This window comes from Carassius auratus, chromosome 9 (assembly GCF_003368295.1).
Source record: "Carassius auratus strain Wakin chromosome 9, ASM336829v1, whole genome shotgun sequence".
NCBI lineage: Eukaryota > Metazoa > Chordata > Actinopteri > Cypriniformes > Cyprinidae > Carassius > Carassius auratus.
Genome location: NC_039251.1, coordinates 2,863,225 through 2,879,080, shown reverse-complemented (window position 1 = coordinate 2,879,080; position 15,856 = coordinate 2,863,225). Strand labels below are relative to the sequence as shown.

The window sequence follows — 15,856 nt, the reverse complement described above, 5'->3', positions numbered from 1 at the left end:
ACTGCTTCTATTGTTCTCATTTGTAAGTCGCTTTCGTCTGTTAAATGATTAAATGTAAATGTAAATGTAAATATGAATTCTGCCGGTATTCAGACAGTCTCATGCACACAGATACAGATTCGGGCTAGAATCGCTGTATGCAGTGTTTTGTTGTTGTTGACATTTCTAATCGTAAACAGAGCCATGTTAAAGCCTGCAGTAAATGTTTTGTGTTATGGCAGTCCACTCTGCTTATTGTTTTTCGAGAATGTTGCACTCCTTTTTGTCATTGTGCACGTAACTTCACGCCAATAAATCATCAGAAATATTGGTCTTTACCAATATATTGAATCTTCACATTTCGTCCTGCCTGTTGTCCATGGATTTACCTATATTTGGGGTATATTTGGGGTCTAGACATGCAAAATCGATTTTACAATCGATTCAATGAATACTTGTCACTCAAATCAAACAGGATTTTTTTTTCAAAGTGACAACCCAAATAAGCAAAGTAAACTGTCTCTCATTTGTAGGTTGCATCGACACCTAGCGGTGGATGCAAGTAAAACAGTATAACACTACCTCATTTGTTTTCTTCTCACCTGAAATTCATGCAATAAACATGTTTTTGACAAAGATTTCAATTTGTTTTTGGTCTATATAGCCTGCATTAAAATGTGGTTTGCAATGATGCACCTAAAGGCACGGGTTGAAGACCCAGTCAGTGACGTCACGATATGCTAATTTGTTTAAATTCATACCTACGTAATCACCATCACCAAAATTTGACTTTTTTTTTTTTTACATTGAAACTTGAAAAAACAACTATAGACCTACCCTTTACTGTTACTGCAAACCAAAATATTTTTAAGGATGGCCTTAATGAGTGAATCATTGATTCAACCGATTCGTTCAAACGGCTGATTCGATAAATGAAGCAAGTAACCGTTTTTATAAATGCCTCACTGGATCATTGACTCTTTCGAAAATGAATCATTTAGTAACGAAAGACTTGTGTGCTGCTCTGAGATGCACGACTGTTCTGCTGTGGCTTTGCTTAGAATTATTTTTGTTAGCGAAATGGAGCAGAAACGATCCATAATGTGTCTAAAATGTAAGTTAATATTACTCGTTTATTTAACTGAAGATGTATAAAATCAATATCACATTTGCAGTCGAGCTGAAAGTCGTGAAAACATCACTGGTCGTGTGATGTTGCATATATTAAAAAGAATATTTATATATTTTCTACAGCAGTATTGTTCATGTTTATTTCTTTGTGTGTGCTGTTCTTATAGTGTGTATTTCTCGTGAGTCAGACAGAATACATGAGCCTCAACTGACGAGACCTCGATAATACATTATCTGTTATTAATCACCGTTTACAATGAAATAAAATGTTATAAAATCAGAATCATTCTCGACAAAGTTTCGGTGCTGTCCTAGTTATTGTTAGTTATTAAAATTTTGATCAAGTTCCTTGTCCGGTCAGGCAAGTACAATTCTCTTTCACTTGCCCCTTCACAAAATCCACTTGCCCCGGACAATTGTTAATGTTGAGCCCTGGACACACACACACACACACACACACACACACACACACACACACAGAGAGAGACACACACACACACACACACACACTGTGACAGCCAATCCTACAGTGTTTCATCTACATTCCCAGTGTCCCCGCAGGATTTTGTGAGACTGTGGGGGGTGATAATTGGTTCCTTTTTCCATTTTGGGCCATTTCCCACTGAATATAAATTCATGTGGAGGCACAAACCTATTTGATCCCGAAAATGAAGATAACATGGCATATAGCTAAAGTTTAATATTCAGTTATGTTACAGGACAGGGACGCAGCAATCATTTCAGAAGTGAGGGGGACAGAAATATGAAATATATTAATAATAATAATAATAATAATAATAATAATAAGAAGAAGAAGAAGAAGAAGAAGAAGAAGAAGAAGAAGAAGTATGTATGTCTAATTGACCAAAAAATAACCTTTTACAACTTTTAATTGGCTAAGAAATAAAATATACTGCTGGACAATAACCAATAATCTGTACGTTACTACGAACACCTTTTCAATTTTTATCACACAATAGAGCAGAAAATATATTTTATAGCTTCTGTACTGTAATAATAAATGCTGTCAATTAGCACTGTATGATTCATATACTTTATTGTCTGTAGATGACTTGAAAAACACACATAAACCATATATTGTCACAATACTGTTTGTCTCCAGACACAAAACACCCATCTCTCATCATTGAAGGTGATTTAATACAGTGTTTCTTCAAAGTACCTGGATCCTGGAGAAAACTCTTGATCTGTGGATGTTTGTTTGTTACCCATGATGCATCTGATCTCCAGCACTGACTCTGTATAGAAATGACAAACAAACTCAGTAATTCAGCTGAACGGATCCTGAGAGAAACAGATCATGAGATACACATGTTCAGATACACAATGTTAGTCGTGTGTTAACAAATGATCAAGTAAACCACACACAACACCAAACACCAATCAAACCACCTCCATCTGCTTGAATAGAAAATATTAAACATATTAAATAAACAAATAGAACATATAAAACTAAACGTCCTTCTGACTAAATCTGAAAGCGGAAGTCACTGTAAAGCACTCACCTTATTTACACAGATTCACAAAATCCACCGTCTTTCTTTGAAGCAGCTACACGAAAAGCATGACTTAGTTACTATGATACACTTTGATATTCCGTACAGAATCGATTCTGGCTGTTTAAATGGAAAAATATTAACTCATTTTTATTCGAGACACGGAAAAAAATGATGGCGCCGAGACTCCGTTATAATTCTGAAGGGAGCGTCTTTAAACTACACACACAGCGAGAAAACGCTTGTGATGTCAAAAAATAGCGTACACTTTTTAGCAAATAAAATCATAAAAAAAACAATAATAAAATCTTGCATTTTTACGCGAAAAAAGCAGAGTATAAATCAAGCGGGAACCTCCCCGTCACTATCTTGAAACACAGAAGCGTATTAAACTGTAATTCATCGACTGGCCGCTAGAGACTCAGACCCATAGACCTCCCATGTTAAAATACACAACTTTACAGCAGAAAAACATTTGTTTACAGCCTGGTACAAAAAGTGGTTTTGGTCTGTATAGCTAATTTTGTCCTTCATGACAACTGTGAGGGGGTTGATTTTTTTTTTTTATATTTTATATTTTTTTCTAACTCAGTTTAAATTATATTAAGCCTTAAAGTTCTGCATAATTAAAGGGCATGGCCACTTGAGTGACAGGTGGATTGCCGCTCTGCTCTACAAAAGGCAAACAACCCACTAAATGCCTTTAAAGATTTTTATTTGTCCAGAAAAAAATAATTATAGGTAAGACACTGGATTTCTGGCAATTATATGTTTAAATGGAAATAATTTCAAACTTTATTTTTTTACAGCTATTTTGAAGTCAAATGTCATGATGTCATGCCAAGACAAAAGGCAGTAACTTATAGTAACATCTGTATAAAACAGTGATCATAGGTTATAACATATAGTAATGTGATTTTTTTCCTGACCATAACAACCAGACAAAAAGTTAAATGTGAGTGGATACCATTATGCAACCAATTTGTTTTTACATCGAATTGAATGAAAATAGCCTAACCTATAAGAACGACTTGTGGATTGATGTGAACGCCAGCAGGAAAAATGCTCAGAATGATTGTGAATTAAACATCTCCGATGACGTTCATTGCAATGGATTTTATCGAGTTACAGGAAAAGGAAAAGGATTTAATTGTGAACTGTTACTGATTTTATGTGTGATACGCTGTCACGGCATTCGTATTGAGTCGTGCAGAAGTGTTCAGTCCCAGACTGACAGCTGCCACTGAGTCAATAATCCGCCTTATACAAAGAAGAAAATTACTTTAAATATTATTTATTTAGGTTAATTCACTGTCCTTCTCTAGCTCATGTTCACTAAAGTTTGTAAAACATTTCTTCTCGTCAAGTCATAACTCACATCAAAAATGGTATTGATTTGGGTTATTTTGATTGGTAGACATTTCAGATCCATGGCATCTCTTAAAATTATTATTCTTAAAAAATAATATTAAAAATGATATTAAAGCAGAAAACCCCTCCAGGACTCAGCTAAGCTGAGATGGATGATAACTGGATGATCCTTTAAGATAACACAGCTGTGCATAAATCTAAATCATCAATCTATTGCAGATGTATTTTTAATATTTAAGATTGTTTTATAAGATTAATGTTACTTAATGTATGAATTAATGCAGCCTCTTCATCTACAGGATCCTGTATAAAAGCACATGCTGTTTTTGTCAAACACAACACCAAACACCAATCAAACCACGTTCATTTGCTTTTAAAAGAAAATATTAAAAAATATAGAAAAATATAGAAAAATTATAAAAAATATTGTATAGATCAGATAATTTGCCATTATGATCTCATCTAGGGACATTTAGCTACCAGTTTTAGCAACTATTAACAGAAAGTAATTTGCAACATTGTAAAAGCACTGAGCATCAGCACTCACCTTATTTACACAGATTCACAAAATCTACCGTCTTTCTTTGAAGCAGCTACACGAAAATCATGGCTTAGTTCCTATGAAACACTTTGATATTCCGTACAGAATCGATTCTGGCTGTTTAAACGGAGAAACATCAACGCTAAACATTTGCTTTCACTTTTATTCGAGACTCCAAGCAGCTGTAATTCTTAAGGGAGCGTCTTTAAACTCCACACACAGCGGGAAAACGCTTACGATGTCAAATCATTCTTCAAATAACGCACACGTTTTAGCATACAAAATCATTTGTAAAAAATCTAGCATGTGTACGAAAAAAAAGGGGGACAGAGTATAAATCAAGCGGCAACCTCACCGTCTCTCTCTTGAAACACGGAACTGACTTGAACTATGAAGACTTAAAAGATAAGGCAGTGTAAGCTATATTATTAATATAATAAAGATAATAGAGAGGGTGGCAAGTGGTCATGAAAAAAAAACTAAATTTTGAGCATTTGGTTGCAAGAATCCCTTACTAATATTATAAGTTGACATCAGTGGGAAAAATTAAATTTTAAATATAACAAATTGTAATCAACAGTATATGACCCCATTAAAGGGATATTTTGTCATTTAGGCTACGTCCACACAAAGCCAGAGCTCTCCCTATCGAATCTTTTTTTCCTCATCTCAAGAAATATCACAAAAGTGAAAGATGAAGAAAAATGAAGAATTTAAGAATGTTAAAGAATAGTGACGTGTCATTCTAGAACTATTTGTTCATTTTGAATGTGCCCTCATGTCCCTCATGTGCCCTCCAGAAGTTTGCGCTCTGCAAGTGAAGGACTCCTTGTGGTGCCATCCCAAAGAAGTTCAAAATCACTCTCATGGATCTTTTCCTGGACTGTGTCCAGCTGCTGGAGTGACCTCCCAATCTCAATTCATACAGCAGGAGTCTTTACTCATTTTCAAGAAACATCTAAAGACTCATCTTTTTCGCCTGCACTTAACCAACTAACACTAGCACTTTTCCTTTTCTTGTCTTTTAATTTATAAAAAAACAACAACAACAACAAAAAAAAAACCTGGCTATGCGTTCTATACTAGACTAACTGAGACTTGTCATGGCACTTGTATACTGTTGTTGTTCTCTTGTTGACCTGACTGCTTCTATTGTTCTCATTTGTAAGTCGCTTTGGATAAAAGCGTCTGCTAAATGATTAAATGTAAATGTAATATAAACAAATGTTTAATGTGACTCGGGAAGAACGAGTCGCCTCGGGGAGTGATTCGTTCAGTCGCGCATGCGCAATATTCAATAGGTTCTGTTCTGCTAGTAGTAATTCACCTGTGTCAGTCAATGCAGTCTTGAGTCGGAAAGAGAATCGATTAGTTCATCTCATGAGTCTTCGGGTCGAGTCGTTCCTTAATCACGTGACAGACCCATACGCTATTTCTGACATTACTGTCACTGTGTTTTTGTTACTGTTTCTTCAGGGTCTGTGGTGTGTTATTATTGTATAAATAAAACCTTGTTATAAATAAAATATTGATGAATTAGTCTTTTTGACTGTTTATCGGTAAATAAAAACTAGGTTATATAATAATATAATTATCCAAGCCTACAATACAAAGTATTTATAGCCTAGTTTGTTCATTTTTAATCTAATTTTGAGTTTGCTGGTATAATAATTGCTTTTCCTAGGCAGACTTGACATTTTGGTCTAATATATAACAAGAAGATTGCTCAAAAAGGACATAATGACATAAAAGCAAATAACATTTTGAATCCTAAACAAATAACACTACAGTTCTATAGTCTAATGATCTGAAGGGTGATAATAATAAATCATACAACAAGGTCATTTTTGAATATTAGATAAAAAAAAAATAATAAGTACTATGTTTCCATTTGTAAGGAAGGTTTTAAATTAACTAATTACTCTAGCCAATGCTGTCATGTCACGGGACAAAAGAACGAACAATCAACAACCTGAATACCCGAAAGATGAACTAATCAATTCTCTTTCCGGCTCAGACTGCATTGGTTTAGCGTATGGGTCTGTCACGTGATTAAGGAATGACTTGAACCCGAAGACTTTCAGACAAGAGGTGAGGTGAGCTGATCACAGACTGAAGACCCAGGTGAAAAATGTATGAATAATTTCTGTTTATCATAGCATTATAGTTTTGTATTGTTTGTACTGTGTTCAACGTTTGCATAAGAACTAGGTGTGTTCGGGAAGTAACACGTAACATTTTAATTAAATTTTGCTAAAATGAACAAAATGAACAAAAGTACTTGAAAAAAGATTTGTTAATTTTGCTGAACGAGTCGGTAAAATGATCCGAACTCCATCACTATTAAAGAATGTCCATATGATGAAAATCACTGGGCTCCGAAACAACATGTCAGCGATTTTCAGTGACATTCTTGAAAATAATTTATTTCACAGAACAAAAGAAAGTCATATAAGTTTGAAACAACATGAAGGTGAGAAAATGATGATTGTTTGAATATTGCCTTTATTAATTCTTGCTGCTGTTACTGTGGAACCTGCATGAACACAAACAGTTCCACAGAATAACCCCATAAACAATATCTAGAGGAAATCCTAACCAAGAGAAGAGGTTGAAAAAGAAAAAAAATGATAGATTTAGATATTACGGATACAAACACACTCACCTCACTGATGAAGTGGAAGTGGAAACAGCAGGAACACTAAGACCTTTAACTTCTAAGATTTGTTAAACTGAATATGGCATACTATGTTTCTGATCATTGTGATTCTTAGCTTTACTGTTCATGCAAATCAGTGATTTATTACCTTCGTGTGCCTAATCAACACAGATTAGTTTTTCTTCATCCAGCTCAGTAACAGTATCTCCCCAGCTGCTCTTCTTTGGCTCTCGCTGATCTCTGTTTGTGCCGCCAGACTCTGTCTGTGACTCTTACCCAAACTGACCTTGTCCTCTTCTGATACACATCTTAGCCAGACAGATCCTCCATCTGCAAAACAAATAAATAACAAATAAACAAACATAAAAATTCAACAGCTTTCAGGATAATAGAAATGTTAGTATTGAGGTGTCACTTTATTTTTGATGGACTCCTGGTAAAATTATCTGTTTTCTTACTTTGCTTAACCTGCAACGAATGCAATATATATCTTCAACATTAATCAAAGGTGATCTTTCTTTTTTAAAATAATTTTTCCTCTCAAGAACTGGTGTTTGGTAACAAGGGCTGAAGACTATGGCAAGCCAAATTAACTTTTATTCATTCGCAGGATATGTATTCTTGATATCAACAATTCCATTTCCACTAGTAACAATGCTAACTCTTGATATCAGGAATTATATTTCAACTAGTAACAATGTTAATTCTTGCCATAGAAGACACCTTGTTGTGTTTGCCTGTTGTACACCTGAAAATAGAGAAAAACATTTTTACCCTCATCATTCTCTAACATTATAAACTTATTGCATTGTTGAAATTACCATGTATATGTGCACATCCTGGGGCGCTGTAAAGGGGGGGTAAACGATGACGATTCTCGGGGCCCATGACTAAGAGGGGGCCCAAAGAACCCCCCAATAAAATTGTGGTGCTAAAAAATAATATTTGATAGTAAAAATTATTAAGTTTAAATTATTCTATTTGCTGTTTCCTGGTGTCAAAAAAATTATTTGTTGAGGAAACACAAACGTCCGTGGGCCCCTCTCCCCCTCTCGATTATCATAAAATGGTTCAGTCCGCCCAAATTGTATTCCGTAACCAAGGCAACACAAACAGCCTGTCATGAGAAATCGAGTCCGCTAAGGACCCCCGAGTGATCCCATTGGCTCAACGAACATTTAAAGGGTATTATTTTTTAGCGTCTGATTATTACAATACCTGCTAAATCGCGTTTTTATTTTTGTCGTTGGAACTTTGCTATAATGACCATTTATGTACTTTAAATTACATGTTTCATAGGCTAGTATATAGCCGACGAGCTAAAGGTTGTGAAATCAAACATTTCTGGTTTTGTTTTTTTTGTTACTCGCGTATCAACATAGCATACAACTACTCGATGTGTGTGTGTGTTTGTGTGTAAATTTATATTGTTAATCTAAATTATATAATATAGCAATTGCTTGTGCAGAACCGTGTTATTGTTGTATTATATACAGATATATTATTATTTTGTGTAAAACGAATGTCATATTAATTTTACATGAAGTATGTCAGTATGCCTATAATATTAATATAATTAAGTATAGTAAGAGAATAATGGTTGTTTGTGCACTGAAAGTAAATAAAAATACAGCTAGATAGTTAATATAGATAGTAATAATTGCTATATAGTTATTATGACTAACTCTGATAAAAATCCTCTGCCAGCTACTGTCCAAACTACTATCAGCTGTTTGTGAGGTTTCTGTGCATCTCTTGAAGATGATGTGGAGTTGTATTACTACTTGAGGTCTACAATGTCTCAAGAAAAGCTTTGCAGTCTTGCTATGCTTTCCATTTAGAGCGAGTTGGCTAGAGAGCTCGACTTCAAAAATTTGATTAATGATTTTGCAGCTGAAAAGGTCAGACATTGGATTTTTGTTTAGAAATGTTGAGCAAGTACAAGAGATTAGAAATGATGTGGAAAGACTAACTCAGACTCATCTATGTTATACCTTGGCGATTCTTTGATATAGTATATTATGCAAGTTCTGTTTAAATTATTAGAAATTTTATATGGTCATTTTGTTTTATGGTGGTGTTTTCTTGCTGAGATTTTTTTTTTTCACCACAGATTGTAATTCCTGTTTTTTTAAATTGAAGAGTTTTATTTAGAAATTTCAGTATCAGTGTTGAAGCAAATAAATATAAATACATTTCATTGTATTAAGAGTGCTCAGTGTTTCCGTTACATTTCAACTGTCATGTTAAAAATAGTAGGTTAGGATAACTTTATTGTCATTGACATACAGTACTTTCATACAAATATAAATATATGTGAATACACTATATGACACGTACTATGTACAGTATATACATTATACAGTACTGTAGTAGTGCAGTATTACAGAAGACCAATTACAGGTGTGGACATGTGGAGTTCAATTGTCTGATTGACTTAAATATATGAGAATGATAGTCAAAATACCATAAAAGCGCATGATTTTATGTAAATTTATATGAAAAAACTCTCAGTTGTGTTGGGGGCCCTGTCAAGATTCTTTTCATGGGGCCCAAAATCCTTAGCAGCGCCCCTGTGCACATCTAATCAAACAGACCTTGAATAATATACAGGTTTTATTATGTATAATATTATTAGTAAATGCACTCATTATTGTAAATCAATAGTAATCTTTCAATTAAATAATCTTTATTGTAAATAATCTCAAACTAAATCTTCTGGTGTCTCCATCAGTAGTACTTCATGGTGCTGGTGCCACTACCTTCAAATGTTAGTCTGGAGCCTGAGACAGAGACTGTAAGAGTCAGATACAGATAGTACTGTTTGACACAGCCTCACAGCCTACAATTACTGTCCGAACTGTACAACTCTGGACCACTCTGTGTGTTTCTAACAAGTATTTACACAGCAGTTTATTACAAAGCTCTGCTACATAGGCCTATTAAACTTCCCAGAGAGTGGAATTAGTCAAGTTGCCAACACTTCGCCCAAGGAAGGTTCAAACACTAGCTATAGTGTAAACCAACATCATTTAACTAATGATTATTTGATCCAGTAAAACCAGTGACTATGGTTGTCTGAATCCTCAAACACAGGAGATAACTTCAATTGATGTCAATTTTGTTTGCAGGTTGTTCTCAAACACATTTGAGCTGTTGGTCAATCAGTGCTCATGTTTGCAGGGCTTGCTCTGCAGCATTGCTCTACTAAACAGCACATTACAGCCAACAGATGTCCTCTACTCACAGCTGCACTGGGTCTGAGCAGCCATCAATACACTGTTAATATACACATTATATTAACCTACATCTTCTTTGTGATGCTTGTTTTTTCTTGTCCTCATTTCTCACCTCAACTTACAATAATACAGAGAGTGCAGCGCCTGAATGATATTTATGAAGGCATGTCGAGAGAAACGGCTCTTTAATAACCATCATAGGGATTTCAGGGGATGTGCCTTTGGCAGACAGTGCTTCTGGAGAAGTACAAGAAGGGAGTGTACTCTCCTCTCAGCTTCCAGCCTGGAGCACACTAAAGACCTGTCCACATACCCACAGCACACGAGCATCCTTGCCCCCTGATGACTATCCTCTGGGTCCTTCAGAGAGATGTTTTGTGTTGACTCACCATCAGCAGCTGCACATGGCTTCTCTAGCAACAACACAGGTCATGGCACACCAAAGTGAGATTGGTACAAGACAACAAAGCACAATGAATGAATGACATGCGTTGAGAATGACACAAGTTACTTCTTCTAGATTCAGGGAACTGTAATGTTCATATTTCTGTACATGAATATACAGAGATGAGGGAGTCATTACAACAATCAAGGGAAAGTTTGAGTATATTTACTTTTATCTTCCAACACTTTTGGCTTGAAACATTCAGTGATTCATAGTGATTTCAATCCCTGCAATCAGTTTCCATCAATTTGTACAAATCTTTTGGCTAATGTTTTATTTTGAACTGTTTCCACAAATGTACAGGATCTGTTGTTAACCTATTAAAGGTCATTTCTCTGTAAATGTTATTTGTTTGTGTGTGTGGTGTTCTGAATTTATAATTCATTAGTACTTAGATGTATATACTGTATGGGAAACAATTCAATCATGTTTATTTGTCACATGCATGATGTAAAGTTTCATCAGCAGTAAAATTAAATTACAACACTCCTGACAACTTGTGAAAACATATCAATTATTTATAAACAAAAACAATAATTATAAAAAAGTTAAACAGATTTTTAGTTTTAATAGATTTAAAATATTCTAAATATTCTTATCACAGAATTTAAACTCCTTCAGTCTATGAATCAGATGCTCAATGTGCAACAGCTTGGGTCTCCCTGAGCCCCTGCTTTAGCATCTGAGGTCTCCCAGCGAGAAATACAGGTCTGGACACTTTCCAGGACACACAGTCATGCACAAGGAAGCCTCTGTCGATCATAACTGCTATATCTGGCCTAAGCAGAGTAAGAATACCTCACTCTACAAAGATACAGAACACTTACAACAACACAGTTCTGATGGTTTAGAATTTATTTCCATTCATTCAATCAGTTTGGTTCTAAAAGTGCTAGTGTTAGTCACAAAGTGAACATCCTGGCTTAAAATTCCAGCCATATATTGAACTGATTAGCTGATGCATTACAATAGGACGGGTTCCCAAATGCTTTCGGGTCGGGTTTAGGTTAATGTTCAATGAATAGCTTCGGGTTCAGGTCGGGCTTGGGTTTGTAGCTAAACTAAAACTACATGCAGTGGGCTACGCTGGTTTCACAGACACGCAGACACACAACCATTGGACACAGAAACCAGACATCACACAGCACGGACACTTTTATTAGTAAAACAGCTTCGACAGGCTACTGACTCACAACGTTATATTTCTCTGCAATGAGTGAGTAAAATCACAGTTTATGAAGTAACTCGTAGAGGGTTCGGGTCGGGTCTGGGCTCTAAATGTATCAGATGATCTCAGGTATGGACCGGGTTCAGCCTTCGGTTTAAAGACCGTCCAGACCTCTAATGCCTACTAAGACTTGCATATTTGTGCATAATGTTATTATATTATATTATATTCATAAGAGAAAGATAGTCTGTACCGATTTTTCCCAGAAAAACACGACCGGCTGGAGGTGTGACGTGTGGGCGGAGCTAAAGAATCACGAGCACGAGTAAGTTTTGCGTTGAGAGCATGTGGAAGCTGTGACATTACCGTGAGGGAAAAACCATCATCCTAAACAAACCATGGCTTACAGTCAGATTCAGCGTATATTTATGATCCAGAATCAGATCCCGAGGCTGAAACTGAACGAGAGCAGCAGCAGCAACGACTCGCACCGAGCGGGGCTCGAACCCGGGTCTCCGGCATGAGAGGGGACGCATTAACAAGGACGCAGAGATATTTGAAGCAGTTTTACTCACCCCCTGCGGTTCCAACACACGATCGTCACCCTTTTTCGTTGGGATAGCATTATCCTTAAGAAATAAAAGATACACAAATCCGTCGTCAAACTGGGCCTTGTTTGTAATACAAGCATCTTCGAAATGCAGGGAACAAACACAAACACTTGCACAACTCCGTTGATGCTCTGTAAAAATAAACTCCATCCACTGGTCCCTTAATGCTGTTTCTCTTTTGGTAATCTGTGCAGGGTTGTCTTGCCCTGGCAACCAAAAACACACTTCTTTTGTGACATTTTGCTTACAGAAGGATAATATTTCATTTATGTGCCAGAAATATCATAAGCATTCATAATTTTGTTGGTTCATGCTGAACTGGTGTTGATAAATGTACTCTTTTTTTAATAGTTTACTCTTTTGAGTAAACGAGAATATATTCTATGAAATATGTTAATGTTTATTTAATTTAATATTTTAATTTTTTCAATACATTTGGATTTATAGAAATCTTATACATTTACATGTACATAAATGTAATGTGTTAACAAATAATATAAATTATTATATGAACATATATTGCAAATTAATATTTTTACATAGTCTAATCTCTTAATGTATTTATAAAGGATATAAATATATGTAAATATTTCCGATAAAAATATATTTACATATGTTTAATATAATTAAAAAGCAGCCAAAATATATTTTTATATATATTTCAAAATATATTTATAAATATATAATATATTTTATTCTATTTGTTTTTAAGATATTTAAATATATAGAAATCTATTTATTAAAAATATATTTCACTCTCTGTGACTTCTGTATGGGAACAACACTATAGAAATGTGAAATCAGTGCATAATCCAATAATGCATTACAGAATAAAGTAAAAGAGACAATAGCACTGATAATTAACAAAACATATATTCAAAATTAGTCCATAACATAATGAACCTAATTACACAAATTCTATAATTGTGTACAATTTGAGTTAAAGAACTGATTATATCTGAAACACACTGGACACTTGATAAGAGAAAGATTGCGCTAAATTCTTAACACTTGTAACTGTTACACAAACCATGAGTTTGTTTGCTCTAACATTGTGTTTTAATGGTGCATGTCCTTTTTAAATAATAATAATGTGCTCAATGTTCTACCAATTTTCAAACTGTTTGGTTTGTTATAAACGTCAGAGATGTACTTATGACACTGCATTATGACTATAGCTCTGGTCCTTGATGGCAGATGCAGTGTCTGTCACCACGCTGATCGACTTTCAGTCAGTCTTTACCTGAAATGTACAAGAGAGCGTTGTCCACAAGACCATCGAAGCAGACGAGAGGGTAAATGTGGTCATGTACTAGGGCAGGAATGTCAGCAAACGTGGATGGAAGATCTTCTCATATCTGACAGGTTTGAAGAGGTGTTGAGGACAGATGGTAGGGACTCATCCTGCGCCGTCACATTGCCTCTGTTTAACATCAGCTTCCTAAAGATCTACTTTAACTGGACGACATTAGGGTTGTTATTCCAGCCGCCTTAAAAAAGAAACACAAGATATACGAGTATAGTACACAGATATTAAATCCATGCTTTAAAATGTTTTATGCTTTTAAAAAAAGAAGAATTAGAACTAGCCACCCCTGAATGATCTTTCTACATAAGTTAAGTTGAATGACATTATCACACAATTCAGACTGTACCAGTGGTGATCAATTCTGAACAGATTCGGTCTAACACAGGCATTTTTCTAAATACTTCAAATGGTTTGTGACACTTTCAGGTACTGTGTATGTCTTCAGAAAACACATTTTACAAATAACATAAAAACTTACGGAGCGACAAACTGAAAACAATACAAGCATTTGCTGCACTTTGTGTCCCTCAGCGTCTGGTAAATATAAATGATGAACCCTAGCGGATGCTAGGAACTAAAACTAAAGTGCCATTTAATCACATACTGATATATCAATCTTATACACCTTGAATTATTTGGTCAGTGATACACAGACCCTTTGAAGATGAGCTGGAAAGTTAAAAATGTTTGGCACAGCAGCATCTTTAATCCGGACATTGTGCCCCGTTCTGTCAAAGTCCTCGCTCCTGAAGAAAAGAAACATTCTGTGATTGTGGAAACAAACTTGTGAAATCTTTGGGTCAACCACAATCTTGTAATACTATTATGTCATAGCCTCGCTGTTCCTGTGTAACAGGACCTGTATTGTACACACATCCACTGAGTAACTAACCATTATCCCAAATATAATCCTAATATTGTCATATCTTACAGGTGAAAGATGATCCACCGGCTCTCGTTTTGAGACGACGGCGATTGGAGAATCTGTAGACGGCACAAAAGTCTGGCATCTTCTCCTATAAAGCCAGCAATGTCCTGTATCATAATGTAAGATGATTTTAACAAACCAAACCGACTGGAAATCATGTGTAACTTCAGTTCTATTGAAAAGAAAGAGCAGTTCTGTCTCTAACACTGATGTGATATTGCTGTGTAGCAGATAAACTGTAACTACTATCTCTCACTCAGAGCTTCTTGTTATTAGTCAGATAATAACTACAACCACATCCACAAAGATTGTCATTTAGACAAAAGATCAGTTGTCATAAAATCGTTATTGGTGTCAGTAAAACCTTTATAACTGAACAGTTCGCTTGTGTTCTCAGCCAGTAGTCATGATACACAACTGCTGCACGATTAAGTTGTGTTTCGAAAAGTAAAGCTTCAATTTAAACATGTTCGAGCATCCAGATTTATAGCCACGTTAATAACGTTTATCTTTGTCTGTCGGGTAAAGTGTGCTGGAGCTCGCGCCGGTGCGGGTCAGAAGTGCGGATCGAGGCGCATAACGGCCGCTAGCACCTTCTGAACGCTAAAATGACAAACGGGACACTCTACGGTCTCGTGGACTTAACGGACACGCGCACGCAGCGGCTATTGTAAGTCCATAAGAGCGCGAGGACACATGAAGTGTTCATTTGGGACAGGGCCACTCATGCACTGCCCAAAAGCACAGCACGCAACACAGATAAGCGTCCCATTCCAACAAACACATAATTAATAGTTCCCACTCAGATTAACTGTACTAAATTCCTTCTTTGTTTGTAAGGGTAGTCTTATCAATGTGCGCGTGACGTAGTTGTGCACGTGCAGAGTCTGTCAGAGCGGTTCCAGTTTACTTTCGGTTTCGTTTTCTCTGCCGCTATTTCAAAGAATTGTAAATGTGA

General features: G+C 35.7%; 2 protein-coding genes across 4 annotated transcripts in view; both read right to left on the bottom strand.

The window, feature by feature from the left end:
* LOC113109178 (NACHT, LRR and PYD domains-containing protein 12-like) overlaps positions 1-4,734 on the bottom strand; it is a 365,574-nt gene extending 360,840 nt beyond the window's left edge. For 3 of the 4 annotated variants that reach the window (XM_026272816.1, XM_026272814.1, XM_026272817.1), the window contains exon 1: positions 4,546-4,734. Coding sequence is in view for 1 of the 4 variants with exons in the window: in XM_026272813.1 (XP_026128598.1) it covers positions 2,294-2,343 (50 nt within the window). In the remaining 3 variants the exon portion in view is untranslated. Of the gene's footprint in view, positions 1-2,293; positions 2,370-2,636; positions 3,022-4,545 lie in introns of those variants that run through there. The other variant, XM_026272813.1, reaches the window with a different exon arrangement.
* The window catches only part of LOC113109173 (NACHT, LRR and PYD domains-containing protein 12-like), a 1,059,377-nt gene that overhangs the window by 580,185 nt on the left and 463,336 nt on the right, over positions 1-15,856 (bottom strand).